At 40.1% G+C, this 22318-nt stretch overlaps 1 protein-coding gene across 3 annotated transcripts in view; it reads right to left on the bottom strand.

Moving 5' to 3' along the window:
• The window catches only part of Ubtd2 (ubiquitin domain containing 2), a 64926-nt gene that overhangs the window by 14679 nt on the left and 27929 nt on the right, over positions 1-22318 (bottom strand). For all 3 annotated transcript variants that reach the window (XM_021177798.1, XM_021177799.2, XM_029483063.1), the window contains exon 2: positions 2157-2393. In XM_021177798.1, the coding sequence (XP_021033457.1) occupies positions 2157-2393 (237 nt within the window). The remainder of the gene's footprint in view (positions 1-2156; positions 2394-22318) is intronic.

Here is a 22318-nt window from a genome sequence, read left to right as displayed (position 1 = left end):
CATACATACATATATATACCTCACATGTCATCAGACTTAATGGTAAACACTGCTGAGCTATCTGGTTGATCTCTGTTCCCATGAGCTTTTAAATTAAGCCACAATTTGGAGATCATAATTAGCTACAGATAACTATATTACATATAAAATAAGGAATTCAGAGTTCCAGGATTCTAGATTAAAACAACCACAATAGATTCAGTTTGGGAAAAGGGATGTAAGCTTCAGAAAGAACTGAGTAGTACAACTTCGTGAAAGAAGAACCTGTATTCTCTAATGGGGTAGCTGAAGGGGCAGATGGAAACCATGTGACCATCTCCTCCTCTACAAGCATGGAGGAGGTAAAGGATTTAAGCACTAGCCTAAAAACTGAAATTAAACGAGCATCCTGAAATGGTGCTCAAATAATTCAAATTCAATAAATGTTGGGGATATAAGCCTGTGCTAAAGAGTTCTCATAATAAATAACAGACAGTCATAAAACAAGGAATGCTTCTTAGAAGCACAACTAATTAGACTATAATGGGGATTTGGAAATTTGGCAAGGCTTATGAGTAAAACATCCTGTATTGGACAAAGAGTCAAAGAACATTCTGCAGATGATTAAATTACTAAAGCACTGCCCCTCTACAAATAAAATAAAAAAGACCTTGGGAAAAACAATGGTGGCATAATAATGAACAAAGGACAATGGTACCTGTAGGTGTTTGTCCCTTACATAAGTCTGAAGAAACAACCCAGAAAGCTATTAACTTGAAAAGCTTAAGAGAAAACCACAAATACGTAAGTCAAAAGAACAAAGAGTTCACACATAAAGTACACACATAAAGCTAGCACCTAAATCTCAGCATAACAGCAAACATTTAACGTTTGAGTCAATGAGGCCATAACAGAGCATGTGTACTATTTAGAGTATGTCTAGCATCTATGTGTCCCTGGATACATATACATTATGATTCTTAGTCACACTTCTAAATCAAGAAAGATTTCTTGTATGGCTCAGACTAGAGTCATAGAAAACAATCTTTAAAAACTTTGAAGTTGGGGGTGAAAAGATGGCAGATAAAAGTTGCTGTTCTTCTAGGACATGGGTCTGTTTCCCAGCATCCAAATGACAAAAATAACCATGCATAGAAAATAAAAGCACATTTAAAAGAAAAGATTTTATTTTTATATATGTCTGCCTAACATATATAAATAACTCTGTATGTATGTTTACATGTATGCAATGTGTGTGTATGTCTGTGTATATATATGTGTGTGTGCCACATAAATGTAGTGCCTGCAGAAGCCAGAGAGGGAATCAGATTTCCCTGGACCTGGAGTCAGACACTTGCGAGACACCAAGGGGAACTGAACCCAGATCTCCTAGTAGAGCAGCAAACACTGAGTCATCTCTTCTATATGCTCCCCACCCCAAATATTAATCTTCAAAAATGAACTTCAACTCTGACAGGGAAGTAGTTAAGGCAGTGGTGGCAGCAGCAGCTACCACCAGGTGGGGATGTACACTGCAAGAGAGAAGCAGAGTGGGAGCTTGTCTCTAGAGAGAACTAAGTCACATAGAAAGTAGAAAATACCCATTTAGCAAATGTTCTCTTTTCTGAGATTAAGAAACATAAAAATGAACCAAGACACAAACTACCACCAGCTTAAAGATATAAAAAGAAGCTGGGCGTGGTTGCGTACACCTTTGATCCCAGCACTCGGGAGGCAGAGGCAGGTGGATTTCTGAGTTCGAGGCCAGCCAGGGCTATACAGTGAGTTCGAGGCCAGCCAGGGCTATACAGAGAAACCCTGTCTTGAAAAACCAAAAAAAAAAAAAGATAAAAAAAGAGAGAAAAGCTATTTTTCTTAACTACAATAAAAAAATGGGGGGGGGGGCTGGAGAGATGGTTCAGTGGTTAAGAGCACTGGCTGCTCTACCAGAGGACCTGAGTTGAAGTCCCAGCACACACATGGCAGCTCTCAACTGTCTTTAACTCCTGTCGCAGGGGATCTGACACCCTCACATAGACATACATGCAGTCAAATTACAAATGTACACAAAATAAAAATAAATAAATTTTTAAAAAATTGAGTAATGTAAAAAAAAAAAAGTCTCTCTCCAGGTGGTCCTCTGCTATGCCCCTCTGTCATCAGGACACCAAACCTACCGTGTGGTAGTGTTATGTTTGCACCGTCAATGATTGCCTGTGCCAGTTCATGATCATTGCTTTCAAAAGCATGTGCAGCAGCCTTCAAGGCATCCCAGATCTCTTTCCGGCCTTCAAAAGCTGGTGCAGTGTCCCAGAATTCATCCCTCTTGCTGCGCAGTTGTCCATCTGTCATGGGATAGTCACTTTTCCATTTTGGTTTCTCCCTTTTCAAAGGCTGGTTACGACCTAGAGCAACTAAAAAGAGAAAATACTAACATCAATATTCACACACACACTCCCTATTCTTTGTTAAAAGAAAAAAAAAGGTTAATAAAAAATGAGGGGGCTGGAGAGATAGTTCAGTGGTTAAGAGTACTGGCTCATATGCTCATATTCCTGTTTCAGATTCTTTTACCATAATTACAGCTAGAGCTTTGCCTTTTTGCTGATTTCTGGCTAAAATTCTATTTACTAATCTAGAGAAAATGGAGATAGCTAGCTGTAAAAGTTTCTTTTCTACATTTTTTTCTTCCTTGAGACAGGGTTTCATACTGTAGTCCTGGCTGGCTTCCAACTCCTCGCAGTCCTTCTGTTTTAGTCTCCCAAGTGCTAGGATTATAGGCATGAGCCACTGCACCAGGATGCATAATTTTCAGTAAATCAATAGCTCTTTTCCCATCAGTATATTTCCAAAGGATGATTAAAAATAATTATGGGCTGGGTGGTGATGGTGTACACCTTTAATCCCAGCACTCAGGAGGCAGGCAAGTGGATCTCTGAGTCTGAGGATAGCCAAGAGTTACATAGAGAAACTACCTCGAAAACCCCAAAACTAATTAATTAATTAATAATCAATCAATCACAGGAAGCTAGGGAGATGGCTTAGTCAGTAAAATGCCTGGGTTACCAGCAGGAGACAGAGATAGGCAGATTTCTGGAGCTCACTGGCCAGCCAGTCTGGACAAAGACGCAAACTTCACATTTAGTGAGAGAACCCGTAAAAGAAAGAAAGAAAGAAAGAAAGAAAGAAAGAAAGAAAGAAAGAAAGAAAGAAAGAAAGAAAGTAACACACACAGAATAAACTGTGGGTTCGGAACATAGCTTAATTGGTGAAGTGCTTGCTCTGCAAGCATGAGGACCCAAATTTAATCCCCATGTATGACCCACATAAAATAAAAGTCTGACTGTGGGTGGCACATTTGTAATCCCAGACAGATCTGGGGAGGTAGAGACAAGCAAATAAGTCCTTGGAGTTCACTGCCACCTAGCCTAGTCTACTTGCTGAGTTCCAAACTAATGAGGGACCTATGATAACAAACAAGATGATGGCTCCTGAGGCTGACCTCTGGTCTCAAGCACACATATTAACCCCGCCTCATAAACAAGCATACATCCAAGCAGTTGGATCTCTGAGTTCATGGCCAGCCTGGTCTACACAGCAGTGTTCCAGGATATCAAGGCCTACAAAGAGAGATCCTGTCTCAAAAAAAACAAAAAACAAAAAAACAAAAAAACAACGCTGGGCGTGGTGGCCCACGCCTTTAATCCCAGCACTTAGGAGGCAGAGGCAGGCGGATTTCTGAGTTCGAGGCCAGCCTGGTCTACAAAGTGAGTTCCAGGACAGCCAGGGCTACACAGAGAAACCCTGTCTCGAAAAACCAAAACAAACAAACAAACAAACAAAACTAGCACCACCACCACCACCACCAAAGTAACTATAACAAGTGCACCACCCTGGTAAAAGATGCGTACAATGGGTAATTATGAACAACCCCAGAAAAAGAATATGGGGATTTTCCAGACAAAAGTTCTTTTTTGCTCATTAAAGCATGCACACACACACATGCACATATGCCAGCAGCCAGCAGCCAAAAAGAGTAAGTATTTCATCAAATTAACAAGGTCAAAATACGAGTGGCAGATGCAGTAACAGAGACACATGTAGAGTAAATGGTGTGAAATAGTTTGAATATTAGGATCTTTGGACATATAGAGCCAAGGAATTAGAACTGAACAAATCTAAAAAGGCAAAAAGCTGCTTTTCAGTGTTCAAGGGAAACAAACCAGAGCACCAAATCCAGGAAGGTAACTACTAGAGGAAAGCTTCCTCCAGCTCAGAGAGCTCAGAACATCATCCTCTGAAACTCAAACAAAAGCAACTTTGTAAAGAGTTGGTACAAAGGGATGAAATTCTTCTCTCTCTCTCTCTCTCTCTCTCTCTCTCTCTCTCTCTTTCTCCTCCCCTCCCCCCTCACAGGAATCAAACAGGTAAGGCAGAGGTGGTGGATCTCTGAGTTCCAGGACAGCCTGGTCTACAGAGCTAGTTCCAGGACAGCCAAGGCTACACAGAGAAACTGTCTTGAAAAAACAAAAAATAAAAAAGAAGAAACTTCTGTACTGGAATAGATGAAGAATTTGAAAGAACAGCAATGCGGTATTTTAGTGCCAATCCAAGAAGAGGAAAAAGGCAGAGATCACTCCCTTTGGCACAGGCCTTAGAAAATGCTACACAGCAACGTGTTAGAACAAGTCTCAGGCAACCCCTGCACCCAGGCACTTTCATAGCCTACATGATCACTGATCTGTTTTGTATGGGTCATACTGACTTATAGCCATTCCTGCCTATGGGCCTGTAGTTTACACAGTGTCAGGCATAAGAAAGCTTAATAGACATAAGTAAAAAGAAAATTAAACCCTGATGAAAGGATAAAAACTGTGAGGAAAGAGTAGGTGGGTAACAAATGACAGCGAAGGTGGGAAGCAGAGAAGTATGCATCAAAACTCATTGTTCCATGTTTAATTGAACAAAGAATATCTATTTTTAAAAATCTAAAATGGTTCTAAAGCATGCATAAAGTTAATGATGCCCTTACTGGCCTGGGCTATGCCTAATACAAATAAAATGACTCTAACCCCTGGGAAATCTCACCCCTTCCCAGGCTACATTCCTATATGACAGGGCTAACTAATATGGTAAAGTATATTTGGTTTGACACCTGAATTGAAATAAATTTTTCTTACTAAGTCTGACCATTGCTCTCAAGGCCAACCATAACTGGTCTCTCTAGTCTCTCCCACAAAAAGATTTTGCCACATGATGATGTTTTGGCCTTCTAACTTGTAATGCAAAGCAGGCAAGTCTAAAAGGATGGGTATAACAGAGTAGAAAACCTATCCACTTAGTAGCATAGCTGGAAACAAAAATCCAAGTCTCCTTATGTAATTAACCTATGAGGGTTAATTCCAATGTGAACAATTCAATCTGTACTAATGGCTTTCCTCTACATTTGGCAAATAATACTACAAAGTAAAGCTAAAAGCACCACTCAAAAAAGTGTCCAAACTATGTCCAATAACCACAATCTGCCCACCAGTTCTACCACAGTGAAATGTACATGTAAATTTCATTTTCTGATGTGTTATCCTCTACATGAGCATATATGCTCAACACTCAGTTTACTGAGTGAAAAGCAGGGCTCCTCTTCTCTCTCCCTCCCCTCCCTTTCCTCTCTCCCTCCCCTCCCCTCCCCTCTTCTCACCTCAAGGAAGCAGACTCAGTGTGGCATCTACTTGGATAATGCATCAGGTGGACCTGAGCAGTTCAAGTCTTTCACCTATTTTAAATATTCTAAACATGTCACTTACTGTAGTTTCTCGTGTCACTGTGAGAGATTCAACAAAAACTCTACAACCTCACTACCTAATATAAGCAAATAAAAAAAAAAAGAGCTCAAACTGGGTATGGTGGCACCTACACACAGGATATATGTATCACTGAGACAGGAGGATAGCAAATTTGCTTAGCTTAAGCAATGCAGCAAGACTCCATCTCAAAAGGGAGCACTAGCTGGGTGTGCGGTATGGTAGTTCACATCTTTAATCCCAGCACTTGAGAGACAGAGGCAGGTGAATCTCTAAGTTTAAGGCCACCCTGGTCTACAGAGCCAGTTCTAGGACAGCCAGGGCTACACAGAGAAACCCTGTCTTGAAAAACCAAAAACCAGTCAACCAAAAACCAAAAAGGAACCTCTCAAATACAGAAAGCCAATAGAAAAATAAATAAAACCAATATTTATATGTGGAATACTTTCCTTACCTATGAGGTGGCCTTATTTCTATGACTTTTATTTTTTCTAAGCCCAAGAACAGTATTGCATGCGCACACACACACACAAACGTGCCTGTGCAAAAAGCTACCTTTATACTAGTTGATGTAACCATCGTTCTGAATGAATGTATTTTAAACTTATATTGTCAAAAGTTCCATGGTATTTCCTCTACAGAAATAAATCAGAATAAGGCTCCCTGAAAACAAGAAATAGGCTTGTCTTATTTCCCTCTAGGTTTCTGAACCATAAACATGCATATATGTATCACATACCACAGTGTAGAACATATATTATGAAACTGACCAAAACTTTGTGGCATATACATTACTATTTTGTAAAAGTCATAAGTTTAAATTTTTAAAAATATTTTTACATTCATGAGTGTTTCACCTGCATATATGTGCATCGTGTGTGAGCAGTGGCCACAGAGGCTAGAAAGAGGTTGAAGCCCTGAAACTGAAGTTGCAGACAGCTGTGAGTGCCCATGTTGGTGCTGAGGACTGAACACAAGGCCTCTGGTAGAACAGCCAGTGCCCTTAACTACATAACCATCTCTCCAGCCCTAGTAGAGAATTTTTACTGAACTGCTTGATCTTAAAATTTTCATGCTGGGTTTAATAGAGCACCAAAACAAGTTTGTTCGTTTGTTTGTTTTGTTTGTTTGTTTGTTTTTTAAAGCCTCATGATAACTTTAATCAGGGTTACTAACATATCTTTAGTTAAATAAATTGGAAAAAATAAGCATTTAGCAAATTAATTCAAACCATCCTCTCATTAAAACCCGGAAATGGTGTGGGACAGAATCTAGGTCCTGCGCAAGAGCAGCAAGTGTTCTTAACTACTGAGCTATTTCTCCAGCCCTTTTTCTTGTAAACATTTACACACAGTTTCCTCATTCTGTAACAGATTTAATACTAAAGGCTTGCCTTTCAGATGGAACTAAGCACCCGACCTTAAATTTACTATACAACTAAAAGCACTTTAATGCAAATTTTAGACATTCTGTTAATTATCTTTGAGGGCTCAGTTAGTAAGGTTCTTGTTTATGGAGAACTCATTTAAGAAGCTACAAGTGATATAATATTCTTGTAATTCTAGTGCTGAAGAGGTAAAGACAGAGGCAGGGGTGTACCATCCAGTCAAGTTGACCTAACTGGCAAGTCCAGGCCTGAGGAATGATGTGAGAGGGTGGCCTCCTCCACATATACTTTTCACACACACACACACACACACACACACACACACACACACACACAGGGGGGGGGGCAGGCAGAGAGAGGCAAACAGACAGACAGAGAGAAAATCAGAGATCTTAAAAATGACTCGTGGTTATAATTATTTTCTTTGGCTCTTTGAAAAATCTCTGACCTAATGTAATGTTTGGGACTCATCAGATAAAGAAAGAAAAGGACACAGACAAGATAAAAATACAAAGATATGACCCTGGCAATGTTTGCTGTAACAGACCAGTAAAGCATCAACTTCCCTAATTCAATGCCTGGGAGTGGGGATGACAATTTAAAGCAATCATGATCAAAGGACAAATTGCTGTCTCAAGCAATGTTATCTATTAAACAGTGAGACCCAGGGCAGGGAACTGCTCCTATCTGTTACTGACTAGAGCACCAAAAGCATAAAAACAGAAGGAAAAACCTGTCACTTTGGAGCTAAGGACAGTGAAGAATTCTGAAAGCAGATTTTGTCACCCTTTCAGAGCTGGCAGGAACCTATGATCCCAAAGGTCTCAAGAAGGGAAGGACCTTGGCGCATCTAACAAAATGTCTTACTCAATCCTACTAGTAGCTCAGCAATGCCAGTTTCAGAGTCTCGATGAATATGAAAACAGGTGGTGTTTTTATTTTTTTATTTTTGGTTTTCGAGACAGGGTTCTCTGTGTGGCCTTAGCTGTCCTGGAACTCACTATGTAGACCAGATTGGCCTTGAACTCAGAGAGATCTGCCTGCATCTGCCTTCCAGGTGCTGGAATTAAAAGCATGCACCATCACTGCCAGGTTGTTTAAATTTTTACTAATGCTATTATAAACAAAGATTAAAGAGAAAGAAAAAGAAAAAAACAGAAAACCTCATTAACTCTGGTTTGGAAATACCAATATAAGTTATGACCTAAAGATGCTCAAAAAGACTTTATTTATTATTTATTTATTTATTTGAGTACACTGTTGCTGTCTTCAGACACACCAAATGAGGGCATCAGAACCCATTACAGATGGTTGTGAGCCACCATGTGGTTGCTGGGAATTGAACTCAGGACCTCTGGAAGAGCACTCAGTGCTCTTAACCACTGAGCCATCTCTTCAGCCCCTCAAAAAGGCTTTTTATCTCTTTGACTGAAGGCCTGCAGTGACAGACAACCTAGTAGAGCTAGGAAACAACTGAGCTCCCGAGCTTAGTTCTAAGTGACATTCCCCATTTAAAGGAAACACAGCTTCTTAGAGAAACTTTTAGGCAAAAACCAAAGAAAGTTAAATCAAGCCATGGCATTTCAGTGTCATTAGTATGTCATTCGTATTAGATGTTAGTATTTTACACACATACAAAACTGTAGAAACCCAAACCCCGTGGGTAGTAAGACATGAATATAATGCTCAGAGTACTTAGCTCTGATCCTGTAGTCACTCACTACTGTGTCTATGGTGATCACTTTAGTATCTCCTTGTTATTAACTGCTTGTATCCCCTTGAATTCCTGTGTAAAGCATATTATTGAGGAAGAGCTGTTAGAGGGAATGAGTTCATGATGATAGGACCCTCACAGATGGGGTTAAGATAAAAAGAGGAGCTGGGAGGTGGTAGCACCTTTAATCCTAGCACTTGGGATACAGAGGTGGGCAGACCTCTATGAGTTTTAAGTCAGCTTGGTCTACTGAGCAAGGTCCAGGATAGTCAGGGCTACACAGAGAAAACCTGTCTTGAAAAAACAGTGGATGAAAAAGAGAGGGGGGAAGGAGGGAGGGAGAGAGAGGGGGAAGAGAGGAGAGAGAGAGAATATCACTCTACCACGAGAACATATATAAGGCAGTTTTGTGGGCACCAAGAGGGACCTTATAAACCATCAATCAGTTTACCCCCTCGATATTGGAAATCCCAACTTCAAGAATTATAAGAAATAAATTTCAGTAGTCACCTAGTCCACAGTATTCTGTTACAACAACCTGAACTGACAAAAACAGACACTGCCACTGTTGTAAGTAATACCTAAAATCAAAGAAGTGAGGGGTCTTGCATTCAGGAGGCAGAGGCAGGGTGATCTCTGACTTCCAGGCCAGCCTAATTTACAAAGTGAGTTCCAGGATGGCCAGAGCTACACAGAGAAACTCTTGTCTCAAAACAAAAACAAAAACAACAACAAAAAAAACAAACCAAAACCCCAAAAGATAACAACTACTACTGCAGCTGCTGCAGCAAGGACATAAGAACTAGAGATGAGAAGAACCAGCATTGCCACTGTTTTAAAAGGCCTAAGAAAATCAACATATAATAAGGAAATGGGTGTTTCGCTCATAGTTTTGGAGGTTTCAGCCTAGATCCTTTGTGCATGTGAATAGACCCACACTGGTGGAAGCACATCCCCAAACATCATCCAGGAGACCAAGTCTTTAAGATGTGTGACTTTAAAAGGTCATTTAAGCTCTAAACTATAGGAAAGATTTTATAGATACATGCTAGAAAAAGCCAATATTGCTGACAAGGCAGTTCTGCAGTGTTCTAAAAGACAAGAGGGGCTGATAACATAGTTCAGCAGGTAAAGGTGATTGTTTGATTCCTGGGACCCAAATAGTAGGAAGAATTTGTCCTCTGACCTCCATATGAGCTGTGTAAAGTGTACACACACACACACACACACACACACACACACACACAGAGAGACAGAGAGACAGAGACAGAGAGACAGAGAGAGATACACAGAGACAACAAATGTAATAAAAATTTAAAAGACAGAAGGAAAATCTAACATTCTTCAAGCTGTAGAGAAAGTATAAGCTACTGTAATGACAACTCAAATAGAAACAAGGATTCTGTTACTGGACTGGAACAAAGGTGATCCTGTGATAAAGTGGCAAAAACCTTGCTGAACTGTGTTCACACTTTGGTGAACTGATTATTTATCTAAAGTGACTTGACACATGTATGAGCTAAAGCAATTTCTGAAGCCAGTGCTGAGGGAGCAGCTTGATCTCCTTTTACTACATATAGTAGTATACAGCAGGGAGAGAGAATAAAGACACAACTGTTTAGCAAAAAGGGATCTGAACTCAGAGGATTTACAAAACTCACCAAACCCAACACTCATATTACAAAAACAAATGGGGATAGGGGAGGAACAACCCACAAACACAACAGCTCAACTTTCAACAGGCCAGGCAGCCTGTATGCACTTTCAAGTTTCTATTTATGTACAGCTTTTAGGTCAGTGTCTAATCTCTTCCATATTCTTATGTTCAATGAAGAGCCCAGCAACAGAAGGGAACTATGGGTAAATACTCTATGGGATGAAGCTTATTTAGAGCAAAGACTATAACTCAGTAACAGTACTTCAAAAGGTGATTGATTTCACTTAGTAAACTGCAAGATCACCTTCTCTTTCTCCCAGTTCTTTTTTTGGCTGATTGGATTGGTTATTTTGAGACAGGGTTTCTCTGTGTACCATGGGTGTCCTGGAACTTGCATAGTAGACCTGGCTGCCCTCGAACTCAAGGGATCAGCCTGACTCTACCTCTGGGAGTTCTACCATACCCAGCTTCCTCCCAGTTCTTACTGTTAAAATATCCATGGACATCTGGTATAAGCTAAAAACGTTAAGCCCACTGAAATTCATGTTTCTCACTGACTGTAGCAGAGATCTGGGACAAAATGAAAAAGCAACTAACTGGAGGTTGGCTAATAATATTGGAAAGCTGAGGATAGTGGCAGACAGGAGCCAAACTTCAAGAAGCACCCTCATTGGGCCAGTTATTCTTCCATTTGTGATTTTTTTTTTTTCTCTCAGATCTGACCTATGGCAGTGTCATATGGAAATACAGTGAGATGTATTAAACTATGAAGGACCTGGCTTCTGGTAGAGTAGCTGGAAAGGAATTCTTATTTTATTTTCTCCAGCCCTGCTAGCTCCGGCCGTATTTATTTCATATATGTGGGTACACTGTCTTTGTCTTTCAGACACAGCAGAAGAGGGCATTGGATGCCGATTACAGATGGTTGTGAGCCACCATGTGGTTGCTGGGAATTGAACTCAGGAACTCTGGAAGAACAGTTGGTGCTTTTAAGCCATCTCTCCAGCCCTGAAAGGACTTCTTAGAAACAGAAATGAGGGGCTAGCAAGAGAGCTCACACAAAAGTGAGGACTTAAACTTGGATCCCCAGAATCCATGTTGAGTGTCTGGGGCATGCCTCTGTAACCCTAACTCTTGGGAGGCTGAGATAGGAGGACTCCAGGGGCTCACTGGCAGCCAGTTTAGCAGAAACAGGAAGCTGCATATTTAGTGGGAGATCCCCTTTCTATTTAAGAGACAAGGTCTCATTTAGCCCATGCTAATCTCTGACTTGGTGTATGTAGTCAACCTTCTGATCCTCCTTCTTCTATTTCCTAAATGCTGGGTCTGCAGTATTCCCCATCATGCTTGATTTATGCAGCACTAGGGATTAAACCATGCATGCTGGATAAGTACTCTATACCAACTGAGCAACATTCCCAGTCAGAGACCTTATTTTAATAAGATGAAGTGACTAAGAAAAACATTCTGATGTCAACCTCTGCCCTCATGTATACTGCACACTGGCTCAGTTTAAGTGCATATGTGCACACACCACACCCACATCCATACTTGACACTGGGGAAGTGGAGAGGTGGTCACTAAAAACTGAGTGGGAAAACCTGGTTTTGAGACAAAGCAACCAGGAAAGAAAAATACAACATGAAGAAAGTGAGGTTATTTCTTCTCGTTCTTTTTTGCCACTTTCTTTTATCACGTTACCTGAAAAGGCAACACTGGTTACATGAAGTAGAGGTAATGCTGGAAACAGCCCAGAGGAACCTCTTTCCACTTTAAAGGTAGATTACACTGGTTTTGGAGAATGGGGACATGGATGGATAGATGGATGATAATACTCCACAGTACAAACAGCTGGAGAATAACCTAAAACTCCGTGTTTGAGCTAATCCAAACCTCCAGTCCACCTCTGACCTGAACATGCATTGGCCATAAAGTAGCAAAGTAATGACTATGTATATAAACACACTAAGGGGTACCAGGCTGATGCTGCCATTAAGTTTAACAAAGGCTCTGAAAAGCAAATGGAAATCAGACTGACTAACACAGAAAGAGCTTAGTCTGAAGCAACCAGGCTTAGGGCTGAAACTATGAAACAAAGCAAAGCAAACTGATTTTCTTCAGGAAATTCAATAAAGACCTAGACTCTCAAATGTTCAAGATGTCCAGGAAACAATCCAGCATTACTCAATACAAAAGAAATATGTGACTAATTTTCAAGAGAAAAGATAAACAAATGGAAAGTTCTGAGATGATCCAGATGTTGAAATGATCAAAGAATTTAAAAGTTATAATCATGTGTTCATGAGATTAAAAACAAACTGAAATAAAAAGCCCTTCCCTCTTCTTTCTTTTGGTTTCTGAGACAGGTCTCACTATACAAGTCAGACTGTCTTTGAACTCATCATCCTCCTGCACTAACCTTCAGGGCACATGCCATCATACTTATCACAAAAAGGAGTAAGTTCTTAGCAGAGAAACAAACTATCCGCAACAAACATATGAACTCTGGAAACCAGGCCTAATGTGGTAGTACATGCCTTAAATCCTAGCACTTTGGAGGCAGAGCTACATAGTGAGACCCTATTTCTATAAACAGTCAATCAAATAAACAAATCTAGAAATGACAAATATCATGCCTAAGACAAGAATACCTTGTAGAAGGCAGAAGGACTTATCTGAATGTTCTCCCATAGAGAAGTGCAGTTGATAGAATGGACAATTACATAGGGTCACAGCACCCTATCTATCCCATTCCTACCTGACAAGTTAATGCCAGGGTAAAGTATAAAGGCTAAAATCTCAGCCCCATGCTTGCTATATCTTCAAAACTGTTGTATGAGACCAGGGAAACAACTAGCACAGCTGCCAAACATCTACCGGGCAACCTGGTCTTGACCTGTGATAGCATAGAGATTAGTGTCTGAATATCTACAAGGTTAGTTGGATTACATTTGGTTTTTTGCTTGTTTTGTTTTGTTTTAAATGTATAAGTGCTCCATCTGCATGTACACCTGTATGCCACAAGAGGGCACCAGATCCCATTATAAATGGTTGTGAGCCACCATGTGGTTGCTGGGGATTGAACTCAGGACCTCTGGAAGTGTTCTTAACCACTGAGTCATCTTTTCAGACAGGATTACTTAATTTTATCCTCTGTAAGAACGGTCTCCAGTTGTCAGAGCAGGCATATCTGTTCAACAGTGACTTCATGGTTCAAGGCAAGGCTTAGATAGAAATCTTGGGGTTCATCTTTGAGTTTGAGGCTAGCTTGGTCTACAGAGCAAGTTCAAGGACAGCTAGAGTTACTCAGAGAAACCCTGTCTTGAAAAAACAAAAAAATAAAAACAAACAAACAAACAAACAAAAGAAATCTTGGGGGTTATTTTTGCCTTTCTACTCCAGAGTTCTCTCTTAAGGGCATCATGTAGGCATGTGGTGAGAGATGCATAAGCATTAGACAAGTGTAAAGAAAATATAAGACTTCTTCAAGATGTATTTTGCTTGCTTCTTCTGGCTAATAAGAAAGTGCTGTGTTTTATGATGGGGTATCAGATAGGACTGACCTGAAGCTTTTAGCTAACCTGACTGGCATAACACTGTACCATGAGGTGTAAAATGAGAAGAGGAGAAACAGATGGATGTCCACCAGACAACCTGTGCAGCACTCACCTGTTCTCTTCCCTGCCACACCACTCTCTGTCCCTTTGTCTTTTCATCTCTCCCACGACAACAAGGTCAGAAATTCCCTGCAGTATTCCCTTGACTGGAAGGCAGCCCTGGCAGATGTAGTGTTCCCTAGTGATCAGGAAACCTTTGACCTTGACCTCAAAACAGACTCTGATGTCTAAGAGCTACTGCAACACACTCACGAGGAGTGCAGAAATACAAGCTGCAACCCCTGATCCAAGCTATGCATTCTGCCACAACCACAAGGTATTAACCATCTTTTCTCTTCCCAATTACTGCTTGTCAGTAATAAAAGAGCCTTCATCAAACTGGGGTAAGCACTGATCATGGAGTAGCAAGCCAACAAGGCAACCCACACACTAAGGCAAAGAGTTAGCAAGGACACCATGCAGTCAGTCAACCTCCACCAAAGGGATGGATATATATATGTTGCCCTCTTCTGGCCTCCCAGCATTCAAGTGCACATCCTGTACACACACACACACACACACACACACACACACACGAGTGTCAATGACTATATTAACAGCTGAAGGAGACCTTAAAGCAAGGGAGCACTCAGAGATGAATGTTGAGTCTACTCATCAAGAACACAAGCAGTCATAAATACATCACCCAATATGGAAAAGCCAGCAGATCTAAAGTAAGAACAGATCATCTCACTTAAGAGACCTTAGTATTCTCAACCCATAACACAGCAACATTATCAATCAACATGATGGAGTATTCCACACAAGTATAAAACAAGGGTTCATTCTTGTTGTAAAGCCTGGGTATTTCATTTGTTGAGACAGGGTCTCGTGCAGCTCGGGCTGGCTTCAAACTCACTGTGCAGAAGAGGATGACCTTGAATTTCAGATCCTCCTTCTGTCTCTACTTCCCAAGTGCTGGGATTATAAGCATGTAAGTACCACCATGCCCAGTGTAACCTAAGTTCCTATCACATGGGCATATATACTCACCAACACAGATCAAACACAGATCCCCCAGAGTTAAACACTAAGATGAAATCCCATAAACATGTATGTTCTACAGCCAAGACAGAATTGCTATAATGACAATATCTGCAACAGAGCACACACCTGTAATTCCAGCACCTAGGAAGCAAAAACAGATGAGTTCAAGGTCAGCCCTGGCTACATACCAAGTTCAAGGCCAGTATGGACCATAGCCGGTTTCAAAAAAAGGAGAACGAATGAATGGACGGAAGGAAGGAAGGAAGGAAGGAAGAAAAGGGAAGGAAAGAGAAAAGAAAGGGAAAGGAAAGGAAAGGGTAGAAAAGAAAAGAAAAAAAGAATGGTTCTCTGGAAAAACTCCAAATACATCTATGTATCACAGGTTAAAAGAAATTTAAAAATGAGATGGAATGAAAATGCAATACACCAACAATGTAGGTATGCTCTCCAAAACACTGTTAGTGTCAAATTAGTAATACAGCTTCTTTTTGCATGGGTGTAGGGATTAAACACAGGTGTTTCAAGCATACGGACTGGTCCTATGTATGTGTGTACATGTAGACGCCAGAGGGTGGCATTGTATGTCTTTCTTAGGTCACTCTCCAATCTTATTTTTTTCAGACGGGATGCCACACTAAACCTAGAAATCACTGACAGCTATATTGGCTGGTCAGTGAGCTTGGGATCTCCCTCTCTGCCTTCCCAGCAGGGGGTTCCAAATGTGTACTGCATGCCTGGCTGTTTTACATGGGAGCTGGGAATGTGAACACAGGCCCATGTGTTTACATAGAAGCACTTTAATAACTAAACCATCTTGACAATCCTTTCTTGATTTTCTTTTCCTTCTTTGAGATAAGTCTGTCCTAGAACTCACTATGAAGCCGAGGCTAGCCTTGATCAAGGCAATCCTTCTGCATTAGTCTCTCAAGTACTCAGATTAGAGGCCTGAACGACCTACTACATCCAGCTTAAATTATTAATACACAGGTAAATATTTATAGACATACAGATATACACTTGTACCTATTTCTATGTAGACTTTATCTTTTTGTAAGAAACAAATTATGACAATCACTTTCAGAAAATGAGCCAAGAAACCTTCCCAACTTCACTTTTTTTAAAAAGAATTATTTATTTATTTATTATATGTATATGAATACACTGTAGCTGCCTTCAGACACTCCAGAAAAGGACATCAGATCTCATTACAGATGGTTGTGAGCCACCATGTGGTTGCTGGGAATTGAACTCAGGACCTCTGGAAGAGTAGTCAGTGCTCTTAACCACTGAGTCATCTCACTAGCCCCCCAACTTAATTTCTAAGGCTAGCATTACAACACAAACTGAATGTTACAACTATGGATAACACCTAACAAGTACAGACTCAAAGACAAAATAAAAACCTTGCCATTCACACAGAAGTTGAAAGGATTCACTACCAAAAATCTGCACCACTATAAACACTAAGTCCTGCAAACTGAGGAAAATAACAGATGTCTGATGCTACAAATGAGTACTGAGTGCAGTAAATAGTTAATGATGTAAACACATATACATGGTGTTTTAAATCCTCTAGATGCTTTTTAGGCAGTTAAAAGTATCTGTTGCTACATATACAAATGCTAAATTCTGAACCCTAAGAGACGGAGTGGATTTATTTTGGTCTTTCAATGGCTTATGAATGTTTGTTGTCACTTAGGGGGTTGGCTGCAAATTGTTATACAATCTTGATCAGTGAAGAAAACAAGATCTAGGAGGTAACACTCAAGTATTTCTCTTTCTCTTTTCTCTATCCTTTCTTATGTAGGGAGAGAGGCATTGAAAAGGGGGCATATAGGAATAATATAAGAATAATAGAAAAAAGGGGTAGATTATTGAACCTATTCTTAAACCAAAGAGCATTTTATAGCCCATAATCTTACACTGATATGAATTTTAGCATATTGATGCAAAACTGGTTATATTTGGATGCAGTGGTATAGATTTTTGGATATTGACACAAAATTAAGGTTATTTTTGTTAGGACATACTGTGTATTATGTTTCAACTCTTGCATAAAGTATGGGTCCTATGCAACTCATTTGAAGGTGCAAGTGAAGTTCTAGTCCCTTTAAAGCCTTTATTACAAACTGTTTAAGATAAGTAATATGAATTAACAGTCAATCAAATTCATAGAATCTGTTAGATAGTAGATTAGTTTTATCACAAAATATGCTTCTAGGTTAAACAGATAATAAATTGCTAAAAACAAGCAAAGTTTGCCTATTCAGATATGCTATGGATAGATGGTCTTCAAAAACCTNAGAGACTTACANAATATGGCANTTGAGGAGAATGTGTTATTATTTGAAAGATTTANTTATTTATTTTTACTATGTCAGCTCCTGACAGCACCCCCATTTCTACTTCAAAGAAGATGATGAGCATCAGACCCTTTAATGAAGTTTGCTTCAAATCTGGCAAGCGGCCCCTAGGCAAAACTGCCCTTTCTTCAACTCCAGACAAAATGCCATCCAAATGGACAAACCTGGTCGCAGAGAAGTCGAATACCACACTCTCAAGGGCCAGATAGTCTAGTATTTCATAGTCCTGCTTCACACTGAAGTCTGTCAGAAATTCTGGGCCAGAGGCTAAAGATAGAAGCTCCAAGGTTATAGAAAAATTCTGGGGACTGTTCAGGCAGCCAACTTTCTCTGTCATTTCTAAAGTTTTGGAAGTTGCTTCTTACATACTAAGGTAAATTTATCCCTTAAGTCTCTTATAGGGTTGAAGACTAGATATATATAGTCTTACAATTACACTTATATTCTTTAGGACTTGAAAAAATGTTTTTAGGTCTAGAAGTAGGCTAGTAATGCAAGTTATGATAAAAAATGATTTAAATACAGAACTCTAAATCTCACTAGGATAGGATAGATAATACAATACTTTCCCCCCAATTGCCAAATACATATGGACTAGACTCTGTGAAAGTAAATCTTACCTAATAATTTTCATAATTATTCTTATGTATATAGTTTATTATTGTAAGAGAAAGAACCTTTTTTATTTAGACAAAAAGGAGAAAATTAAAAACAAACAAACAAAAAGGGGGGAAAATGTTGTGGGTTGGTCTGTTGTTATATATACAAATACTATGTTCTGAACCCCAAGATCTGTTTGCTGTCCAGACAAGTGCATCCTCACTTNTTGTGTATATCTTGCTCCCCAATGTAAAGCTATTGGTTAATAAAAGGCTAGAACCTGTGATTGGGTAGTAGAGAGAGAAAGGTGAGACCTGAGAATCAAGTGAGGGAGTCTGGAGAGAGACCATGGGGGGGGAAGGAGAGAGAAGACAGAGAGAGGAGGAGGCCACTGTGAGGCAGGATGCATCATGAGCACATGGCCAGAAGTGCGCCCTGAGGACAGGCTGATGGAGCAAAAGCAGCCTAAGTGAGACTCAATCAGCAACTAACAAGGGGCATACGGTTTGAATATAGGTGAGAATAGCATAGAACCTGACCAAGCTAGGCTTACAGCTTGTAAATAAAGTACCAGGTCTTTGTGTCTTTTATATGGCTAGCTAGAATAATATTTCATTAACACAAAAGCACTGACTATTCTTGAGAAGGACTACAGTTTGGTTCCCTGCAGCCACTTGGCAGCTTACAACTGCCAAGTTGCATGTAACTCCAGTTCCAGGGGATATGACACCTTCCTCTGGTCTCCATGGGCACTGCACCCTATATAATATACTTACAGACCAATATTCACAATCATTAAACAAAAATAAGTCAGTCAGTATCTAAATCTCCTTAGAGCATAATTAAGTGATATCACCAGGAAAACTAAGGACTTCCAGAAATCCGCTGGTCCAGAATGCAATGAAGGCACTGGCAAAGCTGTCAGAATAAACGTCTTCAATACTCTGGGGATTAGCTAGAGACTTGCACCAACACATTTATTCTTTCTTATAAGAGCAGCTGAATCAGTGGGCACTAGGGTTCTTATGTCATGCCCTTGACTCTGCTTCTCTCCGTGCATGGAGACTGTAGTAACAGGCGTGAATCAGAAGATGACTTCTTTCTAGGCCCTACTTGCAGTGAACTGTCATGATTTAGCTTATCTAGAAGTTCTTTGGAAAACACCAGTTATGAAGTTTCTTTAGTGTCTTTCCTGAGACCTCTCCTGTGTGAGCAGCTTTTTTCTCTGGAGACATTTGTCAAAGATAAGCAGAAACTGAAGGTACAGCTCAGCGGTAGATCACTTGCCTCACATGTGTGAAATCTTGGGTTTGAAAATAAAAAGGCAGCAGTTGCTTAACAGTATACCTGTTGGAGACATGAAACATTTAGGTCAAATAAGAGGCAAGTTGCCAGGCATGGTGGTGTCCATCTGTAATCCCTGCACTCAACTGTCCAAGACAGGATGATATTGAACGTGAGGCCTGCTTGGGCTTCTACAGCCAGACACTATCTATTCTATCTCCAAACAATAAAAACAACACCCTGCCCCCAACCCCAATTAACTAATGGTAGAGAACGAGATGTCCAGCAAGTGTAAACATCTACATGGGACTCTAAAGGCACACCCAAGACAGTACAGACACTCAGCAAAGATTAGAAAAAGTTGTAAGCCCCATCTCTGACTGGTGCTAAGGCTCAACTAAAGTACAAATTATGGTCTAAATAAATTACTGGAATTTTAAAGGTTGTAGCTCAAAAAATAACCCAGAGCCTTTCACTAAAGAATGAGAGAAAGGGGCTAGAGAGATGACTCAAGAGTTTAAGAGCACTGACTGCTCTTCTAGAGGTCCTGAGTTCATCAACCACATGGTGGCCCACAACCTGTAAAGGGTTCTAATGCCCTCTTTTTGTGTGTCTGGAGACAGCGACAATGTACTCATATATATAAAAATAAATCTTTAAAAAGAAAAACAAAAAGAATGAGAGAAAGCTGGGTAGTGGTGACGCATGCCTTTAATCCCAGCACTCGGGATGCTGAGGCAGGCAGGTTTCTGAGTTTGAGACCAGCCTGGTCTATACAGCAAGTTGCAAGACAGCCAGGGCTATATAGAGAAATGCTGTCTTGAAAAGACAAAACAAAACAAATGAGAAATGTGCTAGACTACCCAATTAACACATGTGAACTGGCCTGATTTTTAACTATGAGGAGACAGATGCCAACAGTGAGCCCCAGTAAGATGAACATGTCTAGCCCAGAAAGTAAACAATAGCTCAACATGTCCAGCCAAGAAGGTACCATTGATGTGTTCCAAACAGGACCTCAGACTTAGAATAGCAAGAGAAGTGTGACCATTGAGTACATGTTGACTAATAAAGGGTGGGAAATCACACACACCAAGCCACGCTGAGGGACAGAGAAAATGCAAAAAAGGGCTTACACCTACTGGTGACTGAGGACAAACTCAACCTGGGACAATATGCATCCACAAATAGAGTTTGAGCTTGAATTGGGACTGCAAACTGCACCTCCCACCCCCAAGCACAGTTCCCTGCAAAAAGCATCATAGGGAGGAGTTAAAAGCCCATCCCACTAAGAAAGAACTATGGATTAATGCTATGATATGCCTTTCTCTACCATTATTTTTGAAATGTTCTAAAACCTTCAACCCTGAATAAATGTCTCTACATGGTTTTGGCTTCACTTCTATGTTGCTTAAGTTTTATAAGCATTTTGTTTCTGTGCCCATTCAACAATGTACACTCCTATTTTTGTTCTATACAAGCCCTGTCCTTTCCCTTTCCTTTCCACCTCAGTCCTCCCCATTTTCTCCATTGTAACATGCCACAGCCTGTCTACCTGTTAAGTTTTGTGATTCTAACAACATCCTACCACCCTCCATCTACTTCCCTTTATGATGATTTCCTCTCAGATGACAGAGCACTACCTGTTCTTATTCTGATCTCACCCCTTCCGTTCCTAACTTTAGTAGTTCACATCAGTACTGCTAGAGCACACAGATTTTATACTATATCAGTTACTGCAGGTAACATGACTGTTTTTAACTGTAACAATATTTGCTCAGTGGGTCCAAATCCATCTCTGTAGTTAATTTTCTACTCTCAAGAGTGGTGGTGGAGGCATGCCCTGGTCCCTGGGTATATAAACTGAGAATTTATTTACTGAATACATTCCCAGACAACACAGTCACTAGATAACTGCAAAAACTTCAATACAAAGAATACTGCTAATACAAAAACAAACTGAAACTTGAAAAGTAAAAAGTCCACTAACTCAAATTTGAAACAGTAGAAATGGATCAAGGAAAAGACAAAATAGTAGGCCTGGAAGACAAGCTAGATCAGCAATTCTCAACCCCTTTGTTGGTTGCAGATCAGACATCCTGAATTTCAGATATTTATATTATGATTCATAATTACAGTTATGAAGTAACAAGGAAATAATTTCATGGTAAAGAGTCACAACATGATGAACTGTATATTAAAGGGTCACAGCACTAGGAAGGTTGAGAACCACCGAGCTAGATTAATTTCAGTCGTGCAGCACTGACAGAGACAGACCCACAAGCATCAATAGCCCTCTTCTATGTTATTTCCAAGCCTGTGCCAGTACTTCCACTACAAAGGTTAGTCATTACTATCCAGATTCAGGATTTTATGTTGTTTTATATACTTTTAAACTTGGCTTTATTACTGGGTTCTCTTCTAAATTAGCATTTTTAAAATTTACTCTGTGTGTGTGTGTGTGTGTGTGTGTGTGTGTGTGTGTGATCCCCAGTGCAGTTGTGAAGATCAGAGGACAACTTGTGAAGTCTGTTTTCTCTCCATTATGTGGGTCCTAAGGATTTGAGCTCAAATCACCAGGCTTAATGACAAGAGCTTTTTACCTGCTGAGCCATCTCACTAGCCTGACTGCTAGGCTCTTTTTTAATAAACATGCTTTAACTCCCATGTGAAAAAGCTATCCAACATGTTTCCAAATTATTGTGATTTATTTTAAAATGCTTTGTTCATACTCTTGGTTTATCAAAAAACCCAAAACAACATCAAACTTGCCTACATTTGTCAGTGATGGTGGCACATGCCTTCTGTGATGGTTTGTATATCCTTGGACCAGGGAGTGGCACCATCTGAAGGTGTGGCCTTGTTGGAATAGGTGTGACCTGGTTGGAAT

This window comes from Mus caroli, chromosome 11, assembly GCF_900094665.2.
Source record: "Mus caroli chromosome 11, CAROLI_EIJ_v1.1, whole genome shotgun sequence".
NCBI classification, from domain to species: Eukaryota; Metazoa; Chordata; class Mammalia; order Rodentia; family Muridae; genus Mus; species Mus caroli.
The sequence above is the reverse complement of the archived record's forward strand: the minus strand, read 5'-3'. Positions and strand labels throughout refer to the sequence as shown.